This window comes from Chiloscyllium plagiosum, chromosome 23 (genome assembly GCF_004010195.1).
Source record: "Chiloscyllium plagiosum isolate BGI_BamShark_2017 chromosome 23, ASM401019v2, whole genome shotgun sequence".
Classification (NCBI taxonomy): domain Eukaryota; kingdom Metazoa; phylum Chordata; class Chondrichthyes; order Orectolobiformes; family Hemiscylliidae; genus Chiloscyllium; species Chiloscyllium plagiosum.
Genome location: NC_057732.1, coordinates 32,572,802 through 32,592,423, shown reverse-complemented (window position 1 = coordinate 32,592,423; position 19,622 = coordinate 32,572,802). Strand labels below are relative to the sequence as shown.

The 19,622-nt window shown below is 38.7% G+C and overlaps 1 protein-coding gene across 1 annotated transcript in view; it reads left to right on the top strand.

The window, feature by feature from the left end:
* Positions 1-19,622, top strand: part of reln (reelin) — a 387,698-nt gene that overhangs the window by 28,869 nt on the left and 339,207 nt on the right. Inside the window, exon 2 of the mRNA XM_043713852.1 lies at positions 3,414-3,524. Within this exon, the coding sequence (XP_043569787.1) occupies positions 3,414-3,524 (111 nt within the window). The remainder of the gene's footprint in view (positions 1-3,413; positions 3,525-19,622) is intronic.

Genomic DNA, 19,622 nt, shown 5'->3' with positions numbered 1-19,622 from the left:
AGGGTTGGAGGATTTGAGCTATAGGGAGAGGCTGAACAGGCTAGGGCTGCTTTTCCTGGAGCATCGGAGGCTGAGGGGTGACCTTATAGAGGTTTACAAAATTGAGGGGCATGGATAGGGTAAATAGGCAAAGTCTTTTCCCTGGGGTCAGGGAGTCCAAAACTAGAGGGCATAGGTTTAGGGTGAGAGGGGAAAGATATAAAAGAGACCTACGGGGCAACATTTTCACACAGAGGGTGGTACATGTATGAAATGAGCTGCAACATTTGAGAGGCATTTGGATGGGTACATGAATAGGAAGGGTTTGGAAGGATATGGGCTGGGTGCTGGCAGATTGGGTTGGGACTAGATTGGGTTGGGATATCTGGTCGGCATGGAAAGATTGGACCGAAGGGTCTGTTTGCATGCTGGACATCTCTATGACTCTATGACTCTAACTGAAAGTGCGCAGTCATTTTACTGCAAGAAAATGCATAATAAATGAAGAATAGCAGATGGATTTCCAGCATTTGTGTTAATTTCAAACTTTGTTTCTTGAACTTCTGAAGTATCACTTTCTCACATACCTGGAATATTAATGATCTTTCACTATATATTCACACTATCCTTGTTGGATATTAAGTAGCACTGAGCAAGAAAATTGCTATCTTTGTGGATTCACATGAGTAGATCCTGACCTTGTGCAGAGGTGTAAAATGGGTGATAGAAGCTGTTACCCTGTTTAACACTTTCTTCATTTTCAATCCTATTGATACCCATCACAAGTCTGCACTGTTTTCTCTTCACTGAAGTCTCGCCAAATCCCACACTGTTCCATTCCCTAAATCCTTTAATGTTCTCCTTTCTCGAGCAGATATCTAAATGGCTCGTTTGAACTCTGTATCAACAATAATTTGTGGAAGGCAGTCCCACCTTCTAACTTCTTCTATGTAAACAAATTCTTTCTAACTCTTCCTTTTAAATTATTTTTGAAATTATCTTAGGACAAAAAAAATGAGAGGCCATAAATGTGTCGTCTGATTAAGATACATCCATCACTATTTATCTTACAATAACACTTTGTAATTTGGAATATCTCTATCACTCCTTTCTTAAACTTCTTACCATCAGTGGACAAAGGTGAACTAATTTCTAAATTCCCTCTTCATTTCTACAGTACTTAATTGCCAGTCACACCCTTAGATATCAGAACCACAACGATTATGTATGTGGGAATGGAGACTGTTCAGGGAGTTCAAGAAAGCCTCAAATCTAAAATTTGAAGGAACGTGCCTCACGAAAGAATATGCCTAAGACAATTTATTAAACACAAATAGCTGATGTTCTTGTAGAGTTAACATTATAATTTGACAAATGAAAACTGTGCAGTTGGACTTGTGCTTCTAAATATCTGCTGGGGTATTGCACCAATTATTAACAATATTGTTGATGAATTTGCAATAGGTTTCCACATTTGGTCTTTTTGCTTTTGATTTTAGTCTGACAATGGCTGTCTTTTAAGTTTCTTTATTTGTATTGGTGGAATTTTATTTTGCATTTGAATCTTCTTGTGAAGCTCCCAATTGGAAAATATACCTTTTGGTCTGCCAGCTCTCATCCAAACAAACCTTTAAATAAGTAACCTGCAATTAGAGCAAATAACAATTTTTTATATGGCATCAAAAAATAGGCATCAAAGAAATGTAGAATAAGGAATGCTTGCCAAAAAGCTAGAGGAGTTTACTGAAGATTTTCCAGATAATGATGCTTGGGCATCCTAAGACTTTTAAGCACAGCCAAATGGACATGAGGCAGGCAAAGAAGTCAAAGGACTATGGAGCTGGGTTGTTGATTTTTAATGTTAGTAGAGGTCATGTGCTAGAGAAGGCTACAGAATTATGAAGGGATGAATAATGAAGAGGTTTAAATATGAGCATGAAAGTGTAAGATTTGAATTGCTTGGGGGGATGGGAAGGCAAAAATTCTAGATTGGCAGGAGATGATGATTGTATGATATAGAGTCTCTAAGCATTTAGATCAAGTATTATTTAAAGTGAAGTCACAACTGTAATGAAAGGTGGGAGTTGTATGTGAAGTTGGAGTCAAAGCCAAGTAAGATTGGGGTTGGAGTAGTTAGTCATAGGCATGAATGAGGGCATGACAGAATGTAAATACAGCTATATACTATCTATGAAAAAAATGGGTGATTTAAAAACAGTCCACAGAAGGACCTTTCTCCATTGTTTAGGCCTGTCTCATGAGTCCCATGATTCATCCATAAAAGCATGCAGTCTTTACTAGGTTTGCCACTATGTTTGATGAACCTGCCAGATCCAGAAACTCATGAGTGTGAACACCTGCTCAAGCGTTTTAAAAAAAACTTGAAAATGCTAAAACTTTGAAACTCAAACAGTAAAAGGCAAGAAGTGCCTCAGGTGACTTTCTGTGTGAAGTTTGCACATTCCCTGCATTGGTTTCTTCTGGGTTCTCCAGTTACCTCCCACAATTCAAAGATCTGCAGCTTAGGTGGTTTGGCTATGCTAAATTGCCTGTAGAGTCCAGGGATGTGCAGGCTAGGTGGATTAGCCATGGGAAATGCAGGGTTACAGGATACAATAGGATGGTGGGTCCGGGTGGGATGCTCTTCGCAGGGTCAGTGTGCACTTGTTGGTCCAAATGGCCTACTTTCACACAGTAGGGATTCGATGATTCTGCGAAATGCTGAACATATTCATTATTGTTGATGAAGGAAGACTGACAATTCAGTTTCAAATCTTTATTTAGAACTGAAAAAGAAATCATTTTAAAAGTTGATTGCTAAGGTCAATGAAAGGGATTGGTGAAAGCAGGGAAAAGTGCACATAAACTAAAACAAGAAAAGAACAATTAATGGAATCATGAAAGTGCTCTACTTGCTAAAGCGAGTACCATTTTAATCTATCGAGTATTACCAGTGGTCACTTTAATGTGGATTTTAAAGTATTCTTCATAGAAATTATACTGATAAACATTTAAATCTTAATTTCAACTAAACTTTCCTCAATGCAAATGAAGGATTTCAGTTGTAATTTTTGTTGAAATGGACATCCACGTTAACTGTATAAGTCAGTAGTAAATTAGCTTTTGCATATATCTATCTTTGTTGTTGTATGTATGTGTTGATGGATGGCATGGTTACCGTCACTGCTGTCTTGCTAACCTAGTAACAATGGGCAACTCAGAGGGTGACTGAGAGATTGAGAGATAATGTTAAAATCCATGATAATATGTCTTGTCATCTTGTTAATTTGAGCAGTTGTTATGTTTGATAATCTTTGTGTCCACTGTATGTCTAATGCATCCTAAAATATGCTCCTGTTGATTGTATTGCCCGTGTCTTATCTGATTTCCCAATCATCAGTGCATCAAACCTGGCTTATTTTTATGTGTTTCAGTGACTATTTCCACGAGCACATATTTTGATGGCTTACTGGTCACAGGCCTCTACACATCGACAAGCATCCAAACCTCACAAAGTGTCAGCGGACCTGGCTCGTTTGGCCTTGGTAAGTCTCATCGCCTTCTAAACTTCAATTGTCTTTCATCAACCATCAAAATTAAACTTTTTATGAATAATTGAGGAAATTCAATGAAGTGGATACTGAATATTGGAAAATGGTTTATATCCAAAGCTATCTTTATAATCCAATATGGTTCTTTCCCAACAAATATAAACTACAAAGCATGGGGGAGAAATTGATAGTTGACAAGCAGATAGAAGGACTAAGCTATTATATAGAATAGACTGCTTTACTAAAGTACACTTCCTCAGGCCATGATAGCAACCTCATGCACAATAGCAAGTTCTTTGCTGAGTACTTATTTTACTGAACGTATGACAAATGTATACTGGAAGCAGACTAGTTCATATATAGAACTGAATATGACAACTTAAAGTAAACCAGTAATGTCAGTTTCTTCTCAACGCTGGTCAATAGTTACAATATCAAAAATTGGAAAGTTCATTTGAAGGCAGAGTTACATCTATTATCTTACCCTGAGGTATTTTATTGGAGAGTCTCATCAGACTCAGCTGAGAGAAACAACAGATTCTAGTTTCTCAAATATCAACCAGCCAGAGACATTGACCATGTTTGTTAAGCTATCTACATCGGCATTGTCCCACTTTTAACTATATGCGTAAGTGTCAAGAGAGGGGGAGTTGTTGGTGGGTGGTGATTTTGAAGAAGCTACATTGAAGGGTGAATCACTCTGACCTGTTCTCACATGTTTTTATCTATCCAAGATGATGTACTATGTTGGGAGACTACAAAAGAGAAAATGGAAAAGTTAAACAATCTTTCCAAAGGGAAGACTTTAAGTTATCTAATCTGTATATGATAGCTGAGAGGAATTTTGATTTGTTGTTTTCTTTTTCAAAAAACAAGGGTGTAATAATTTAAGTCCTTTTTATATTTGATGCTTGTTTTGAAAGTACTGTATTTAAATTGGAATTCTTGTTCTGTCTATTACATCATGCTACCATCCCAAATAATGACGAAAAAAAAAAATTTCCCTGTCATTATGGTGATGAAAGGTGCCTGTAAGCCGCATGCTTACTGAAAGCCATTACATTGTTCAGGAGGGCTGAGTTAGAGTTGTTTAAATCTTAATGTGGCAGACTATATGGGGGAGAGAGGGAAGGGCAACAATTCCAGTCATGACACAAGGAAATCTATTAAATGCATAGATCTTTGAAATAGAAAATTAGATTTATTGTTGCTGACTGCTTGGGGCCAGTGAGAGTTCAAGGCAAAAGAAAAATTGCAAGGAGAAAATACAGGCTGCCTGCAATCCCCATTTAAAAGCCAGTGATTGTTAGCTTACAGTTCCTCATTTTCATAGTTAATATGTTTGAAAACACCTTGCCGCAGGGAGCAGAACTCTCATGTTGCGCACCTCATTCTCTCAGCTGCATGTTTACTAGCCCATGGGCTAGGGCAGCTATGAATGAATACATGAAGACAGCTAGTTGTGTAATTTCTTTGAAAGTAAGGTAGCTGGTTCATTAAAAAAATTAGCTTTGCAGATCATATAAGTGTGACATTTGAAGTGATTTAGCATGTAATCTCTCTATGTGCTACAACAATGATGCAGGTTTATTATTCTTGCAGTGCATGAAAGCATCATAATTACCCTGGTTCTTTAATCTGTGACCTATGAAAATTCCTAGCTATTAACATATGTAGCACTCAACCTGCTTTTTGTGTTAGGTATTGTCAGACTCTTCAGGAAAGAAACAGTACAAATACTCTGTAAAATAAAATCTATCCCATTTTGTGGATGATTGAATTTGGTTGTCTGATTTAGTATGTCAGTAATTATCTGCTAACTGTACATTCCAATCAGTCTTTGGGTAAATGCACTTGGGAACCTCAATTCATTTCTGTACTAAAATCAATCAATCATAGCTAACAGGCCCCTTTTAATTAAAACATGCACTTCAAAGATGTTTATTTGGTTATCCAAATATCTGGACTGAACTGTGGTTGTTGATTCCAGTAAAGCCATAGGCATTCACAACTAATATTAGCCTTAGCTCAAAGTTCAATTGCAACATTTGTTTGATGTTACTAACACCACAGTGCAGAAATGACAGAAGTAAATGAATCTGTTACTTCTATTTAAAAAATGTAAATATATCCCAACCAAGTGATTGTCTAAATCTCCGGAGAAGGCGAGTGTTGATCAGCTGCAAAATGTCTGCAATTTAGTTTTATTATTTGTGATTTGATTTTTTTTAAAAAATGTGTTTGGTAAGCATAGGAAACAGTAACATCTGAACTGTATCAATATGCACATTACCCATTTGATTCTCTGAACTTCCTAAATCTTGGAAATCAAAACACACAAAATGGCATTATATACAGCAAAAGTGATTCTTCCACAGTTTAATCCATAACATTTAACTTTCAAACTCAACTAGTTTAAGCTGCCAGCACTTTTGTTTTGGAGGTCCACGCATTATCTGCAATTATCTTTGAAATGACATAGAGGTATTTGTTTGTCACTATAAGGGAAGGTACTATGGTGTTTTGTGTACTTAAAATGGGTTTAGTTGTACATGCCAACAACAATTTGCATTTATTTAGTTCCTTTAACATAGGAGAATATTCCAAGGTGCATCACAGGAGTGTAATCTGACTAAAAATCCAGTTATATTGAATTATAACATAATGTTAATAAAAATATTGTTGTACTCAGTCGAATATTGGAGGCTATTTATTTTGGATCAGAGTGTGCTAGGGAAGAACAAACATCTGAAGCTTTTTGCAGAAGTGACAAACTCAGAATTCAGTGTATGCAGAATTGCCTGGGATAGGTGCAAATTAATGCAAATATGTCTGCATGTGTATGCAATTAATTTAATTGTTTATAAAGCTAGTGCTGACATACACTTTATTCCAGTGAGAACATTATCTTGTATATACACTGGTGATAAAGCAATCTCCATCTGTTCCATGTTGGATTTGAGGAGACAGAGCTGATTTAGCCAGAAGCAACAACTAAGTACATGAACATGAATATAATTATTCCTGTATTATTCAAAAATAATTAATTATTCAAAGTCCACCACAAATTATTACATGGAAGAAAACAAGCTGAGTTCAAAGCTATATGACTGAAATAGAGTATTGCCCTGTTTACTTAAATTGACCATTAGTATTCACAGTCAGTAAATAGAGCACATCCTTCATTTATACTGACAAACAGCTACCAATGTCCAGAACAAAAGTGGAGGAAATGTTGCAGGGGATTAGAAGTTACATCTTTGAAAGTGCTGAGGTTAATTCTCACCATTAATAGCCACTCTTCAATAGAAAGTAAACAATATTTATTTCATTCAATTAATTCCAAATTACACATTTTAAATAAGAACATTGCAGAAATTAATGAAATATAATCAATTGTATATAGTGTCAATGATAAATTGCAGCAGGATAGATTTATAAGTTATGGTTGAGCAAACCCATAATTGATAAAATTGAATTTGGACACCTACAGATGATTTGTGGAGAGAGTCTGGATACTGCATGTGTCTAAGCCATTTGTATAAATGATTTGGATGTGAACATAGGTGGTATGGTTAGTAAGTTTGCAGATGACACCAAAATTTGGTGTAGTGGACAGCAAAGAAGGTTACCTCCGAGTTCAATGGGAACTTTATCAGATGGGCCTGTGGGCCAAGGAGTGGCAGATGGAGTTTAATTTAGCTAAATGTGATGTGCTACATTTTGGGAAGGCCAATCAGAGCAGGACTTGTACACTTAATGGTAAGGTCCTAGGGTGTGTTGCTGAACAAAGAGGCCTTGGAGTGCAGGTTCATAGTTCCTTGGAAGTGGAATACCAGATAGACAGGATAGTGAAGAAGACGTTTGGTATTCTTGCCTTTATTGGTTAGTGCATTGAATAAAGAAGTTGGGAGGTCATGATGCAGCTATACAGGACATTAGTTAGGCCACTTTAGGAAAACTGACATTCTGATCCCCCTGCTTATAGGAAGGATGTTGTGAAACTTGAAAGAGTTCAGAGAAAATTTGTCAGGATAGAGCGTTTGAGTGATACAAAAGGGCTGAGGCTACTTTACCTGGAGTGTCAGAGGTTACGGGTGACATTATAGAGGTTTATAAAATCATGAGAGGCATGGATAGGGTGAATAGCCAATGTCTTTTCCCCGGGAGTGTCTGGAACTAGAGGGTGTAGGTTTAAGGTGAGAGGGGAAAAATTTAAAAGGGACCTAAGGGACAACTTTTTCACACATAGGGTGGTGTGTGTATGGAATGAGCTGCCAGAGGAAAGGTGGAGACTGGTACAATTACAACATTTTAAAAGGCATCTGGATGTGTATACGAACAGGAAGGGTTTAGAGGGATGTGGACCAAATGCTGGTAAATGGGACTAGATTAATTTAGGATATCTGGTTGGCATGGATGAGTTGGATAGAAAGGTCTGCTTCCATTCTATACACCTCTATGACTCTATTACTCTATGTAGTGTATTAGCTGCTATTCATGCATAGCAATCAGATTATTTAAGTAACATAACATATTTGAATGTTTAATTCCTGTAGCACAAGATACACTGATTTGATTCAGGTCTGATGCAACTTTTCACTTAAATCAAATCTAAAAATGAAAGTAGAAGGTTTTAAAACCCAGTTTGAAGAGTCTTGGCAGTTGACCTTACACAGATGTATCTTCCCTATTTAACTCCATCCCTTATTATTCCTTTGGGTTTTTGATTTGTGTTGAAAATATTTGTCAAGATGGATGATAATGGGACATTTACAGATCGTTAATATATGAAGCATTGTCACTTTAAAACATCGCTTGAAAAGCTATTGGAGAATTTTACACCAAAGTATGTAAATAGAACACATTTTCTTCTTGCGAATTCTCCTTTTAAAAGCATTTCTCACTAGCCCCACACATTCTCAGTTTTAATTAATTATTTACTATTAACAACTTAGACACTGATAAAATAATTTTTGCAAGTACCAGACTTAAATATTGAAATTAACATGGCATTTAACAGTTGAAAACTTAATAATTGAGTTCTACTTATCAATCATATTGGGGTTTTTTTTGGTTTCAGTTTATCTTTTCAAAACATGATCACATTTCCAGTGGCTAGATTCTGCAATTATGATGGCATAACTGTCAGCATTCAACATCCTTATCCCTCTGAAACTGATGGTAACATCTGGAGTCCATTCATGTACAATTAAGCATTGAATCCAGAAGTTGCTGTCAGTGATTCAACAATTCCTCACTATGCAGACTTCAGCAATTTTAATTCATGGAATTGACAAGAACTTGTCTTTTTCCTTTATTCTGGAAAATGTTACACACTGTTGAATAAGGAGTAACTGGACTTCAGACAGTATTGAGTTAAGATTACTGTTGAACAAGTCTCTGATCTTGGAAAACTAATTTTATATTTGTGAAATTTCAAATTTCTTCATTTTGATATTTCACTTTCAGCCTTAATGCCATATATACATATCATTTTCTTTTTCTTCTCAATGAAATTCAATTCAAAGTGAGGGCTTATCAATTATTTTGAATTTCCTAATTTGCTTTCTCCAGAGTACTTCATTATAATTAGTTGCCCAATGAGAGCACTGTTGCTGCATATCTTGACATTTTGCTAGATTTGAACTGACTTTAAGAAGATATCCACACATCAGAAATCACGCGATCTTTTCTTGAGACCAGCAGCAAGGCCTACTGACAGTGAAATCTGGTCCATTAGTTTTTGATTTCATTTGTCAGAATAAGAAGTGGAATTCTTTTGACTTAACCCCAGATGTAAGACCTGGCAGCATTTGTGGAGAGAGAAACAGAGTTAGTATTTCAAGATCAGTATGACACTTCTTTGGACTGGTTCCAAACAATGGTCATTCTGGACTTGATGCTAACTCTGTTTCTCTCTCCACTGATGCTGCCAGACTTGCTGACTTTCTTCAGCACTTTGTATGTTTATTTCAGATTTCTAGCATCCCTCAGTATTTTGCTTTTATTCCAGGATGTAAGGAGCAGGTTGGAAACCCAAATGGTGAGGGGATGAAGGATAAATCTCTCCAAAAGGCAGGAGTGAATGTAAGTGACCAAGGAAATCAACAATAGATGAGTAATTCCTCCAATAGCAAAAACAGCTTATACTTTATATATCTTGCCATTGGGGAAGAGCAGCATGCTTCCTGGATGGTAGGATAATCCCACAAGGAGAAATTGGGGAGCCTGGGCATTCTTGACAAGATGGAGAAAGCAGAATCTTTGAATATTTTTAAAATGGAGGTACATAAATTCCTGTTAAGCTGGGTTTTGTGGAAGTGGTGAAAGATTCTTGAGTAGGTAGAAATGTGGGCTTGAGGTTACCAATAGATCAGCAATCATCTTATTAACTGGCAGAGCAAGCCTGATGAGCTGAATGGCCTATTCCTGCCTTGTGTTCACAGTCTCTGAAGTTCAAAAGAATCTGAGTAATTTCATTCAAACTGGGCTGATGCAGGCAAGTTATTCCTTTAGGTAGGGAGCCTAGAACTAGGGGACATATTCTGAGCATTTAAGGAAGGCATTTAGGACTGAGGTAAGGAGGAATTTCTTCATTCAGAGGGCTGTGAATCTTTAGAATTCTCATCTCGGGGGTTGTGGAGGCTCAGTAATTAAACCTGTTTAATTCAAATACTGATAAATTTCTACATATTAAAAGCATCAAGTGCAGAAAACTCTGTTTTGGTTGGAAATCACCTATGATCCAATCAAATAGTGGAGGAGGTTCAAGGAGCTTGCATTTCCTATGTTCCTAGCGCCATTAATGTAACTACAGGTTGAAAGGCGCTTGTTATAACCCTATCTGTTCTTCCTAACTTTTCCTTCTATAACTTCTAGCATTAATATTTTTTAAAAACACAATTATCAGAAAAGACTGGGATTCTGTATAAGGTTCACAATTCAGTCAGCACCCCCTCTAATGCTGGGGATGAACTTTGGAGACAGTGGGGATTGGCATGGATCAGGAATGTCTGCTGATTGGCCACCTTCATGCTGCAGAAAGCTGATCAAAGCTAAGAGGGGGTTTAACCCTATGACATCACAGCAAGTACAGAAATGACCAGTCAGAAAAGGAGGGAGAAACAAGGGACTGGAGTTGTAAAGCCAAACCCTATAGTCCTGTCTGAGGAGTTGATGGCTAGAGCTTGAGTAGTGAGGCCTCGACAGGAGACATTGCGAAGAGTATCCGATTGGTAGCGAATCATGGGTACACTGCTTAAAGCAAAGAAAAGGTAACTGACTCGAACAGCAAAAGTTAAATGCAAGATCTTTTTTTGGTGAGGAGCCAAATTCTATGTGTCTGGTTAATAGATTGCCATGAGGAGACTGCCCAGAAGAAGAAACCAACCCAACTCAGTCACTCTGTCAAAGAGTTCAGCTCTTTCCTCACCAAACTGTCGCAGTCTGCTGCTCAGAGGAGTTTAGCACATTCAGAGGTCAGAACTGCTCGCCTGAGATTCAGATGTTTTGAGTGCAGCCACATTGGCTTACTACCTTTCTTTCTATCTTTAACCTAATATCTAACCTTTACTATGAATCTTTTATCTTGTGTATTAGGTTTCAGTACCAGCTTGGGGACAAAAGGCCAATTTTGGGCTAATTGTTTGGGTGGTTAGTGATTTTAAGAGTTTGTATCATTGCCATTCCTAGAATTTTATAAAGTACTGTTGTTACTAATAAATAGTTATTCCTGTTTTACATAAAACAGTGGCAGAAGTCTTCATAATAAGTTTGGGTCAGGACAGCAAATTGAGGGACAGGTCTATTGGGAGGAGTTATTGCAATAACTTCACAAAGCTTTCATCACATGTTACGTACCTGCAGTTCTCCACTTTGTGTTTGTCCATGTGGTTAAGTTAGTCTATGACATAATTGCACGGGAACATTAAAAATAAGATATGATAGTGAGCTGCATACGGTTTGGTCAGATATCAAAAAGCTTGGTCAAAGAGGAAGGTTTTTAAAGTGGCTTAAAAAAGGCAAGATGACGATATGTAGGTCCACAGTTCTGGACCTAGACAATTGAAGACACAGTTACCAATAGTGGAGCAATTATGATTGGGAATGGATGCAAGGCCAGCATTCGAGAAATGTTGATATCTTGGAGTTTGTAGTGTTAGAGTATATTACAAAGATGGGGAAGAGCAAGGCCACAGAGGGATTTGAAGACAGAGATGAGACTTTTAGAATCAAGATGTTATTTGACCAGAATAAATATAAGTCAGCGCACGCGAGAGTCATGGGGGACTTGCTGTGAGCTAGGACCCAGGCAGAAAAGTTTTGGATGACCTTGAGTTTACAGTGTCTGAAATGTAGAAGTGCACTGGAGTAATCAGGCTATTATAACTATTATATTATAACTCCACTGTTTTATGTGGCTATTATAACTATTTGAGTTATATTAGGATTAAAAATGTAGATATTTAGTTTTGATTTAAAGTGAATCAGAAGTTGTTTACTTTCATTATCTTATTATGACTATGTATTTTCAAAAATCAGGTTTGAACTTTTGACCCAGCTGAGAAATATTTAGAAGCAAGAAAGCATTGAGGTTGCTATGAAGATAGATGCTTAAAGGTAGAACTGCACTTCAAGCCAAATTTGTTTTTGCTTTTAAAAATTCATTAAAGCAAAGGAAGGCTGATTCTCAAGGCTTCCAAAATCCCATATACTGTGTTTCACCAAATAACTCCATTTGGTACACTTAGAGAGAAAGAGAGGAGAGTGAGCAGCGTGGAACTGTGTAGTGATGTTTAGTTGTGTAATGAGGAAAAGTCCAGCAATACAATAAATGCCAAGGGAGTGTGTGGGAAAAGATTTGCTAACCCACGATAGGCCCACAAAAGCAAAATTGGCCAAACTGTACCAAAAACACCCAGAATTCCACAGCAGGCTCACAAGCCAAATCAGACTGCCCACGTAGACAAGAGAATACACTTCAAGCTCCCACTAACAATGGCAGAGCGCCACAAACATCTCAAAGCCCCAAGGGCAGTTTCACAACCCAGCAATACCAAAGCCACACAAAGAGCAAGTCAGACAAAGAGGCACCAGCAAGGACATGCTCTAGGAACAGGACAATGGAGGCACTTCACCACCTCAGAGGAGACATTAACACCTACATGTGAAGAGGAATGGAACCATCGATACTGTCAGGATATTGCATTCTGTGAAGGAACAGGACACTCATCCGATAGCATCCTTGCAACTAGATTACTCCATTTCCAGTTACCTTATAGTTTCCCATTTCTTAATCAGTCTCATTGTGCAGCATTATTATAAAACTGGTCTCATCCTCAGCTCTAGGAAGAGAAATCTGATCTACCTGTACAGACTGTCAGTTCTGTGTCAGCCTAGTCTCTTTCTCTTCCAGCAATATCACTTGCAATAAACTGTTTGTCAATTTCACTTTGAGCTGTGTTTTGGGATCTCTAACCTATCGGGAAAATTTCTCCAACAGTGTCTGTAATGCCAAAGGAAGTGATGGAGGCTAGTACAATTAGAACATTTAAAAGGCATCTGGATGGGTAATGAACAGGAAGGGTTTAGAGGGATATAGGGTAAATTATGGCAAATGGGACAAGATTAACTTAGGTCAGCATGGACAAGTTGGACCGAAGGATTGGTTTCCATGATGTACATCTCTATGACTCTTTGTGTCTGCTAGTTTGTGGCACGTGACTGTCAGCAATACATAAATTTCGAACAGGCAGTTATGTTGATCGGAATATTACCATTAGGACCTGAGCAGCTAGACCCAGCATAAATAGGAACTGCCTTCCAGAGTATATGTTTAAAAGCTACAGTGAAAAAATTACACTGGATTACTTACAGCGTGGAAACAGGCCCTTTGACCCAACAAGTCCACACCGACCCTCCGAAGAGCAACCCACCCAGACCCATTCCCCTACACCTAACACTATGGGCAATTTAGCATGGCCAATTCACCTGACCTGCACATCTTTGGACTGTGGGAGGAAACCGGAGCACCCAGAAGAAAACCACGCAGACACGAGGAGAATGTGCAAACTCCACACAACAGTTGCCTGAGGCAGGAATTGAACCCAGGTCTCTGGCATTGTGAGGCAGCAGTGCTAACCACTGTGCCACCCACTAAGTCAGTTGGTTTAGTTTTAAGGTAGAAGTTTATATAGTTCAGAATTGTTATTCTATCTATACAATGTACCAACGTAATCACTATTTCTCATATTTGTTTTATTCAATTTTTTTTAAAAAGATTGCCAAACTGAAAAACAGAAACATTCTGTCATTTATCGTTTTACCCTTGGTTCTTCCCCTCATTCTATTCTTTGAATCATTGCGGTCTGTCAAACTAGATCCTATCAAATTGAGGGAATGAAGGGTAAATTGGCTGAGGTGAATTAAACTACATTAACCAGTATCATGATAGATGGGTAATGGATTGTTTTAAAATAATGATTATGTAATTTACAACAACTATACATTCCTTCAAGGTGCAAAAACCTAAACAAACAGTCAACCATGGCTATCAAAGGAAGTTAACAATAGCATAAATTTAAAAGAGAAGGCCTATGAAGTTGCCAGAACAAGTATTAAATCTGAGGATTTGGAATATTTTTAATACAGCAGAGGGGGACCAAAAAACAAAAGGAGGAAAGAATATTAATGTAAACTAGGTTTTAAAAAAAAACTATAAAAGCTTCAATATGTCTATGAAAAAGAAACGTCTAAGACAAATGTGGATCCATTACAGGCAGAGTTGGGGCAATTTATTATGGAGAATAGAGATATGGCAAAGAAGCTAAGTGTTACATTATCTGCCTTCACTAAAGTTAATTAGAGATCCAAGTCACTGTAATGCGGAATTAAAGGAAATTAGTACAGTATTGATAAGAAGATTGTGTTGGAGAAGTTAATGTGACTGAAGTTTAAGTGCCCGGAATCTAATATTCTACAACCTGGAGTGTTGAAAGAGGTAGCTGTGGAGCTAGTGTATGCATTGGTGATCATCCAAGATTCTATTGTGTCTGAAATGGTTCTTGCAGTTTGGAATGTAGCAAATCTCACCCCATTTTTAACAAAATAGGGGGAAGAAAGAATGGGATCTACAGCCTGTCACTGGGTGGGAAAATCTATGAAAAATTTGTGATAAATGTACACCTGATAATAGTGAACTGAATGGGCATGGGTTTATGAATGGAAAACTGAGAGTCTGAGACATTAAGTGTCTACAGCAGACACCTCAAGGTGCTGGAGCAGTACTACCAATGCTGCCTGCACAAGATCCTGTAAATCCACTGGGAAGAAAGACACACCGACGCCAGTGTCCTTGACTAGGCCAACATCTCCAGCATTGAGGCACTGACTACACTTGATCATCTACAATAGGCTGGGCACATTGTCGTAATGACCGACATGAGACTCCCCAAGCAGGAGTTCTACTCCCAGCTTCGAAATGGCATGCAAGCCTCAGGTGGACAAAGAAAGTCCTCCATTGATACCCTCAAAGACTCACCAGTGAAATGCAGCATTCCCACAGACACCTGGGAATCACTGGCCTAAGCCTGCCCAAAGTTGAGGAGGTGCAATTGGGAGGGCATCAAGCACCTCAAGACTTGCTGTTGGGAGAAAAACCAGGCAAAAACAGTGGAAGGAGTGTGCTGCCACATTAATACGCCACCCACCTCATCCCTCAATTAGCTTCTGCCCCAAGTGTAACAGAGCCTGTGGGAGTTGCATTGGTCTGTACAGCCACCTACAGACTTAGCCACCTACAAACTCACCCTGAGAGTAAAAGAGAGTCATCTTTGTCTGTGAGGGCCAGCCAGTGAATAAATGAATAGAAAATAGTGGATGTTACTAACAGAAATAACAAAGAGGTTTATGTAGTATGCTTGGATTTTCAGGAGACTGCACAGGTGGTTATTTGACAAAATTAAAACATGTGATATTTGGTGATGAATTGGCTCAGATTAAGGATTTGCTAACTGGCAGATAACAGAAAATAGAAATAAGAGTGTTGTTCTCATATGAGAAGGTCATGGCTATTGGAATACTGCAAGAATAGTATTTGGCCCCCAGCTGTTCACAATATATATCATTGATTTGGATGTAATATTTCCCAGTTCACTAATGACATAAAGCTAGACGGAAAAGTATGCTGTGAGGGAAATGCAGAGCAGCTTCAAGAGGATTTGGGCAGACTTGATGAATGGGCAAGAACATGGCAGATAGAATACGATTTGGAAAAATATGAGGTTATTCACTGGCTGGAGGAAGAGTATTTCTTAAATGGTAAGATATTAGTAAGAGTTATAAATGTCCTCATCAGTATGTCACATAAGGCTAGCATGTAAGTGCAGTAGGCAACATTGAACCCTAATGGCACATTATCTTTTATTGCAAATGGGTTTGAGTACTGGAGTAGCAAGTCTTTCCTTAATTATGTAGAATCTTGGTTGGACCATACCTGGAGTACTATGTGCAATTTTGGTCCTAGTACCTCACGCAGGATACCACTGCCATAGATGGAGTGTATTAAGGCTTCAGATGTGTTGCTGGGACAGAATGCCAGGAAGCAGAGTTTACATTTCGGGTCCAGTGAGAAAGGGTTTCTGCTTTCTTTCCACAGATGCTGCTAGACCAGTTCACGTTTACCAGCAAGTTCTGTTTGTGTTGAGGAAATTGGGCTTGTATTCTCTATAATCTCAAAGAATGAGAGATGATCTTATTGAAGTGGCAAAATACTTAAAGGGATAGACAGGGTAGATGCAGTTAAGATGTTTCTTCTGTTTGGAGAGTCTAGAATGTTGGGGCAGAAAGTCAAAATAAAGAGGAAGCCACTTAGGACTGCGGTGAGGAGAAGTTATTTTATTTAGAGTTGTAAATCTTTGGATTTTCTACTCGAGAAGTCCAGTCACAAAGTATATTTAAAGGACAGATTGCCAGATTTCTAAATACTCATGACATGAAGGGACACAGAAATAGTGTAGTTAAAAAAGTATTGAACTGGATCAGTATTGGATTTATATTGGATGGTGTTTGGTTGTTTGAATGGCCTATTCTTCATTCTATGTTCCCAAATATTCGGCTTGTCCAATATCCTCACAACTGAGATCATAACAAGTGTAGAGATGACTTCAGTAATATTGTTGAGGGTTTAAATGGCAGATAAGCTGAATGTGGGGATTGAAATATGTGGTATTAGAGGTGGCAGAATTATGAGGTTGGAAGCACATTTTAAGCAGACTGGTTTGGTCTCAGACTACCTACATTCCAGGAGATAGTGCTTCAAGAGGATCAGGACCTCAGGAGGGCATGATGGGTGAGTGGCACAACACATTAGGGTGCCAAATCCCATCATCTGACTTAAAGCATTTTCCTGCACAGTACTACCCAGGACAACATACATCAGTTTCACTGATTTCCTGTCGCTATAAGAATAGTCTATCCCTTGCAGAGAAACAACACTCTAACTCATCTTCATTCTATTTTCCCCTTGCACCATCGTTGCTCACCACAAAATATGTTCTTCACTCCTCATCACATAAGTAACTATGAATACTTACAGCTCTGCTTATTCTCCATACATGGGAAAACAGCACACACCTTGGTGTGAGAGAGAGAGAGAGAGAGAGCTAGGAAAGAGAGACTATCCAATGACAGACACATTAACGACCACTGTGCGGCCACTTGTTCCACTCGGAAGGCCTTGACCCAGAAGGCTGCCGATGTCAACAGTAACCTGTTGTAGGAACTTGAACCTCATGAGGCACTGCTACTCAGATATGATAGAAATGTTGATCCTCAATAGACCCTATTTTGGGAGTCTGTCCTGTTTTGAGTTGGATCTCTGTGTTCATCCCCCTGGAGGGGCGTGTAGCCAGAGGAGGAGGCAGCTGTAGTTGCTGTTGGTGTTTCTTTTCTTGTCCTTCTTCAGTGGTCCATTTTTTTAACTTGTGCATATGCTGGCTTGGCCAACATTTATTGCTCATCCCTTAGTGCCCTGGGCAAGGTAGTGGTGATGAGCTGCCTCCTGAACCACTACAATCTGTTGGGTGTAGGGGGTACCAAATGCTGTTATAAGGAAAGTTTGAGGGTTTTGATCCAGGAACAGTGAAGGAATAGTTCCAAGTCAGGCTGGTGTGTGGCTTGGAGGAGAACTTGTTGGTGGTAGTACTTCCATGCATCTGCGCCATTGTCATTCTCAATGGTAGAAGTCATGTGTTTCAAAAGTGATGTCGGAATAGCTTTGATAAGTTATTCCAGTACATCTTGGACTCAGTGCATACTGCTGCCACTGTGCATCAGCGGTGAGTGGAGTGAATGTTGAAGGAGGAAAGTGTAGTGCCATTCAAGCAGGCTGCTTTGACATGGATGTGTCAGCTACTGGAATGTTGTTGGAGCTACATTCATCCAGGCAAGTAGAGAGATTGTAGCCACAATATTCATATCGCAGGTCCAGTTCATTTCATGCTTAATGACAACCCCAGGATGTTGGTAGAGAATACAGTAATGGTGATTGAATGTGAAGGGATGAAGGTTAGATTCTCTCTTGATGGAAATGATCATTGCCTGATGTGAATGCTACTTGCCATCTTAGTATCCCAAGACTGGACATTGTCCATATTGTGTTGCTTCATGTAGACACTGACTGCTTCATTGTTGGAGAAGCTGCAAATCCTTTATTCATTCACAGGATGTAGGCACCGCTGGCAAGGCAGTATTTACATCCCATTCCTAATTGCCCAGAGGGCAGTTAAGAGTCAACCACATTGCTGTGGGTCAGGAGTCACATGTAGCTCAGATGATGTAAGGTTGGTAGTTTCCTGGTCACCCTTGACCAGATTCATGCTCAGTATTAGACTCTTAATTCCAGATGTTTATCGAATTCAAATTCCATCTTCTGCCATTGTGGGATTCAAACCCGGGTCCCCAGAATAGTACCTGGGTCTCTGGATTAGCAGTCCAGCAATAATACCCTTTGGCATTACGTCTATCGCTTCCTAGCAAGGAAGTGCAGCTAAACATGATTAAATTACTTCCAAAGTGTTTACAATGGCTTGTGAAAACATGAATGCATTCTGAAAGCAAAAAATACTATGAACTGCAGGCATAGCCATCACCGGAAAACTTCAGTTTCACTAATCAAGTTTCACTGATAACATCCTTCCTGCTTTATACTGTCTTCAGTGACTAAAGCAAGTTGCTGACAAGTTGGGAAGCAGTTACTTTGACTAAGTTGAATTGAAGTTGATTTCCTTCCCCGAAGGACCTTATTGTCTATTGATCACTATTACTGAGTTCAATTCCAGAATTATTCTTCTTATGAATTATTCCAATTCTGTGCAATGGTCACTGGACTTGAGACTTTAGTGCTGTTTTCTATTTACAAATGCTGCTGCCCTTCTGAGTTTCTTCAGCAAGTTCTGTTTTGTTAATTCCAGGATTGTTAAATGAATTAAATTCCACCAGCTGCCATGGTGGAATTTGAACCCATGTCTCAGAGCTTTAACCTGGGTCTCTGGATTATTAGTCCAGTGGCAGAGTATGCCACATCTCCACCTTGTTTTCCAACAAATGCAATGAAGTTCTCCATTCATTTTCAATACCTATCAACACCCACTGAAAGTCAAAGGTGGGTAGCTGTATGTCAGGATACCCCTAATCTTACCTTTTAAGAGGTTTAACATGCACGCACTCAAACCTACTTCCACTTACTTGAGGATGGTCCCCACTGATGCGTTGAACTAGAGACAAGGCTTTGTGCAGAGTTCTAAGCAACAATTTTTGTAAAATTCTGTAACATTTTGTAAAAAATCTGTAACATTAATACATTCTCCACTAATTTAAATAAATCTAATGAAATCTCGTTGATGCAATCATGCACTGTTGAAGACATGGATTTGATCATTTACTTTGAGAACCAAGCTACAAAATAAGTTTTTCTTTTCTAGCCTCCAATGATGTATCTGTGTAAATCTTCCTGAGCAGGTTCTGCACAACCTAGGTTTGCTGAGGATTGTTTTGAGACATGTTTAGATAGTGATGGTGACAATGTGGTGA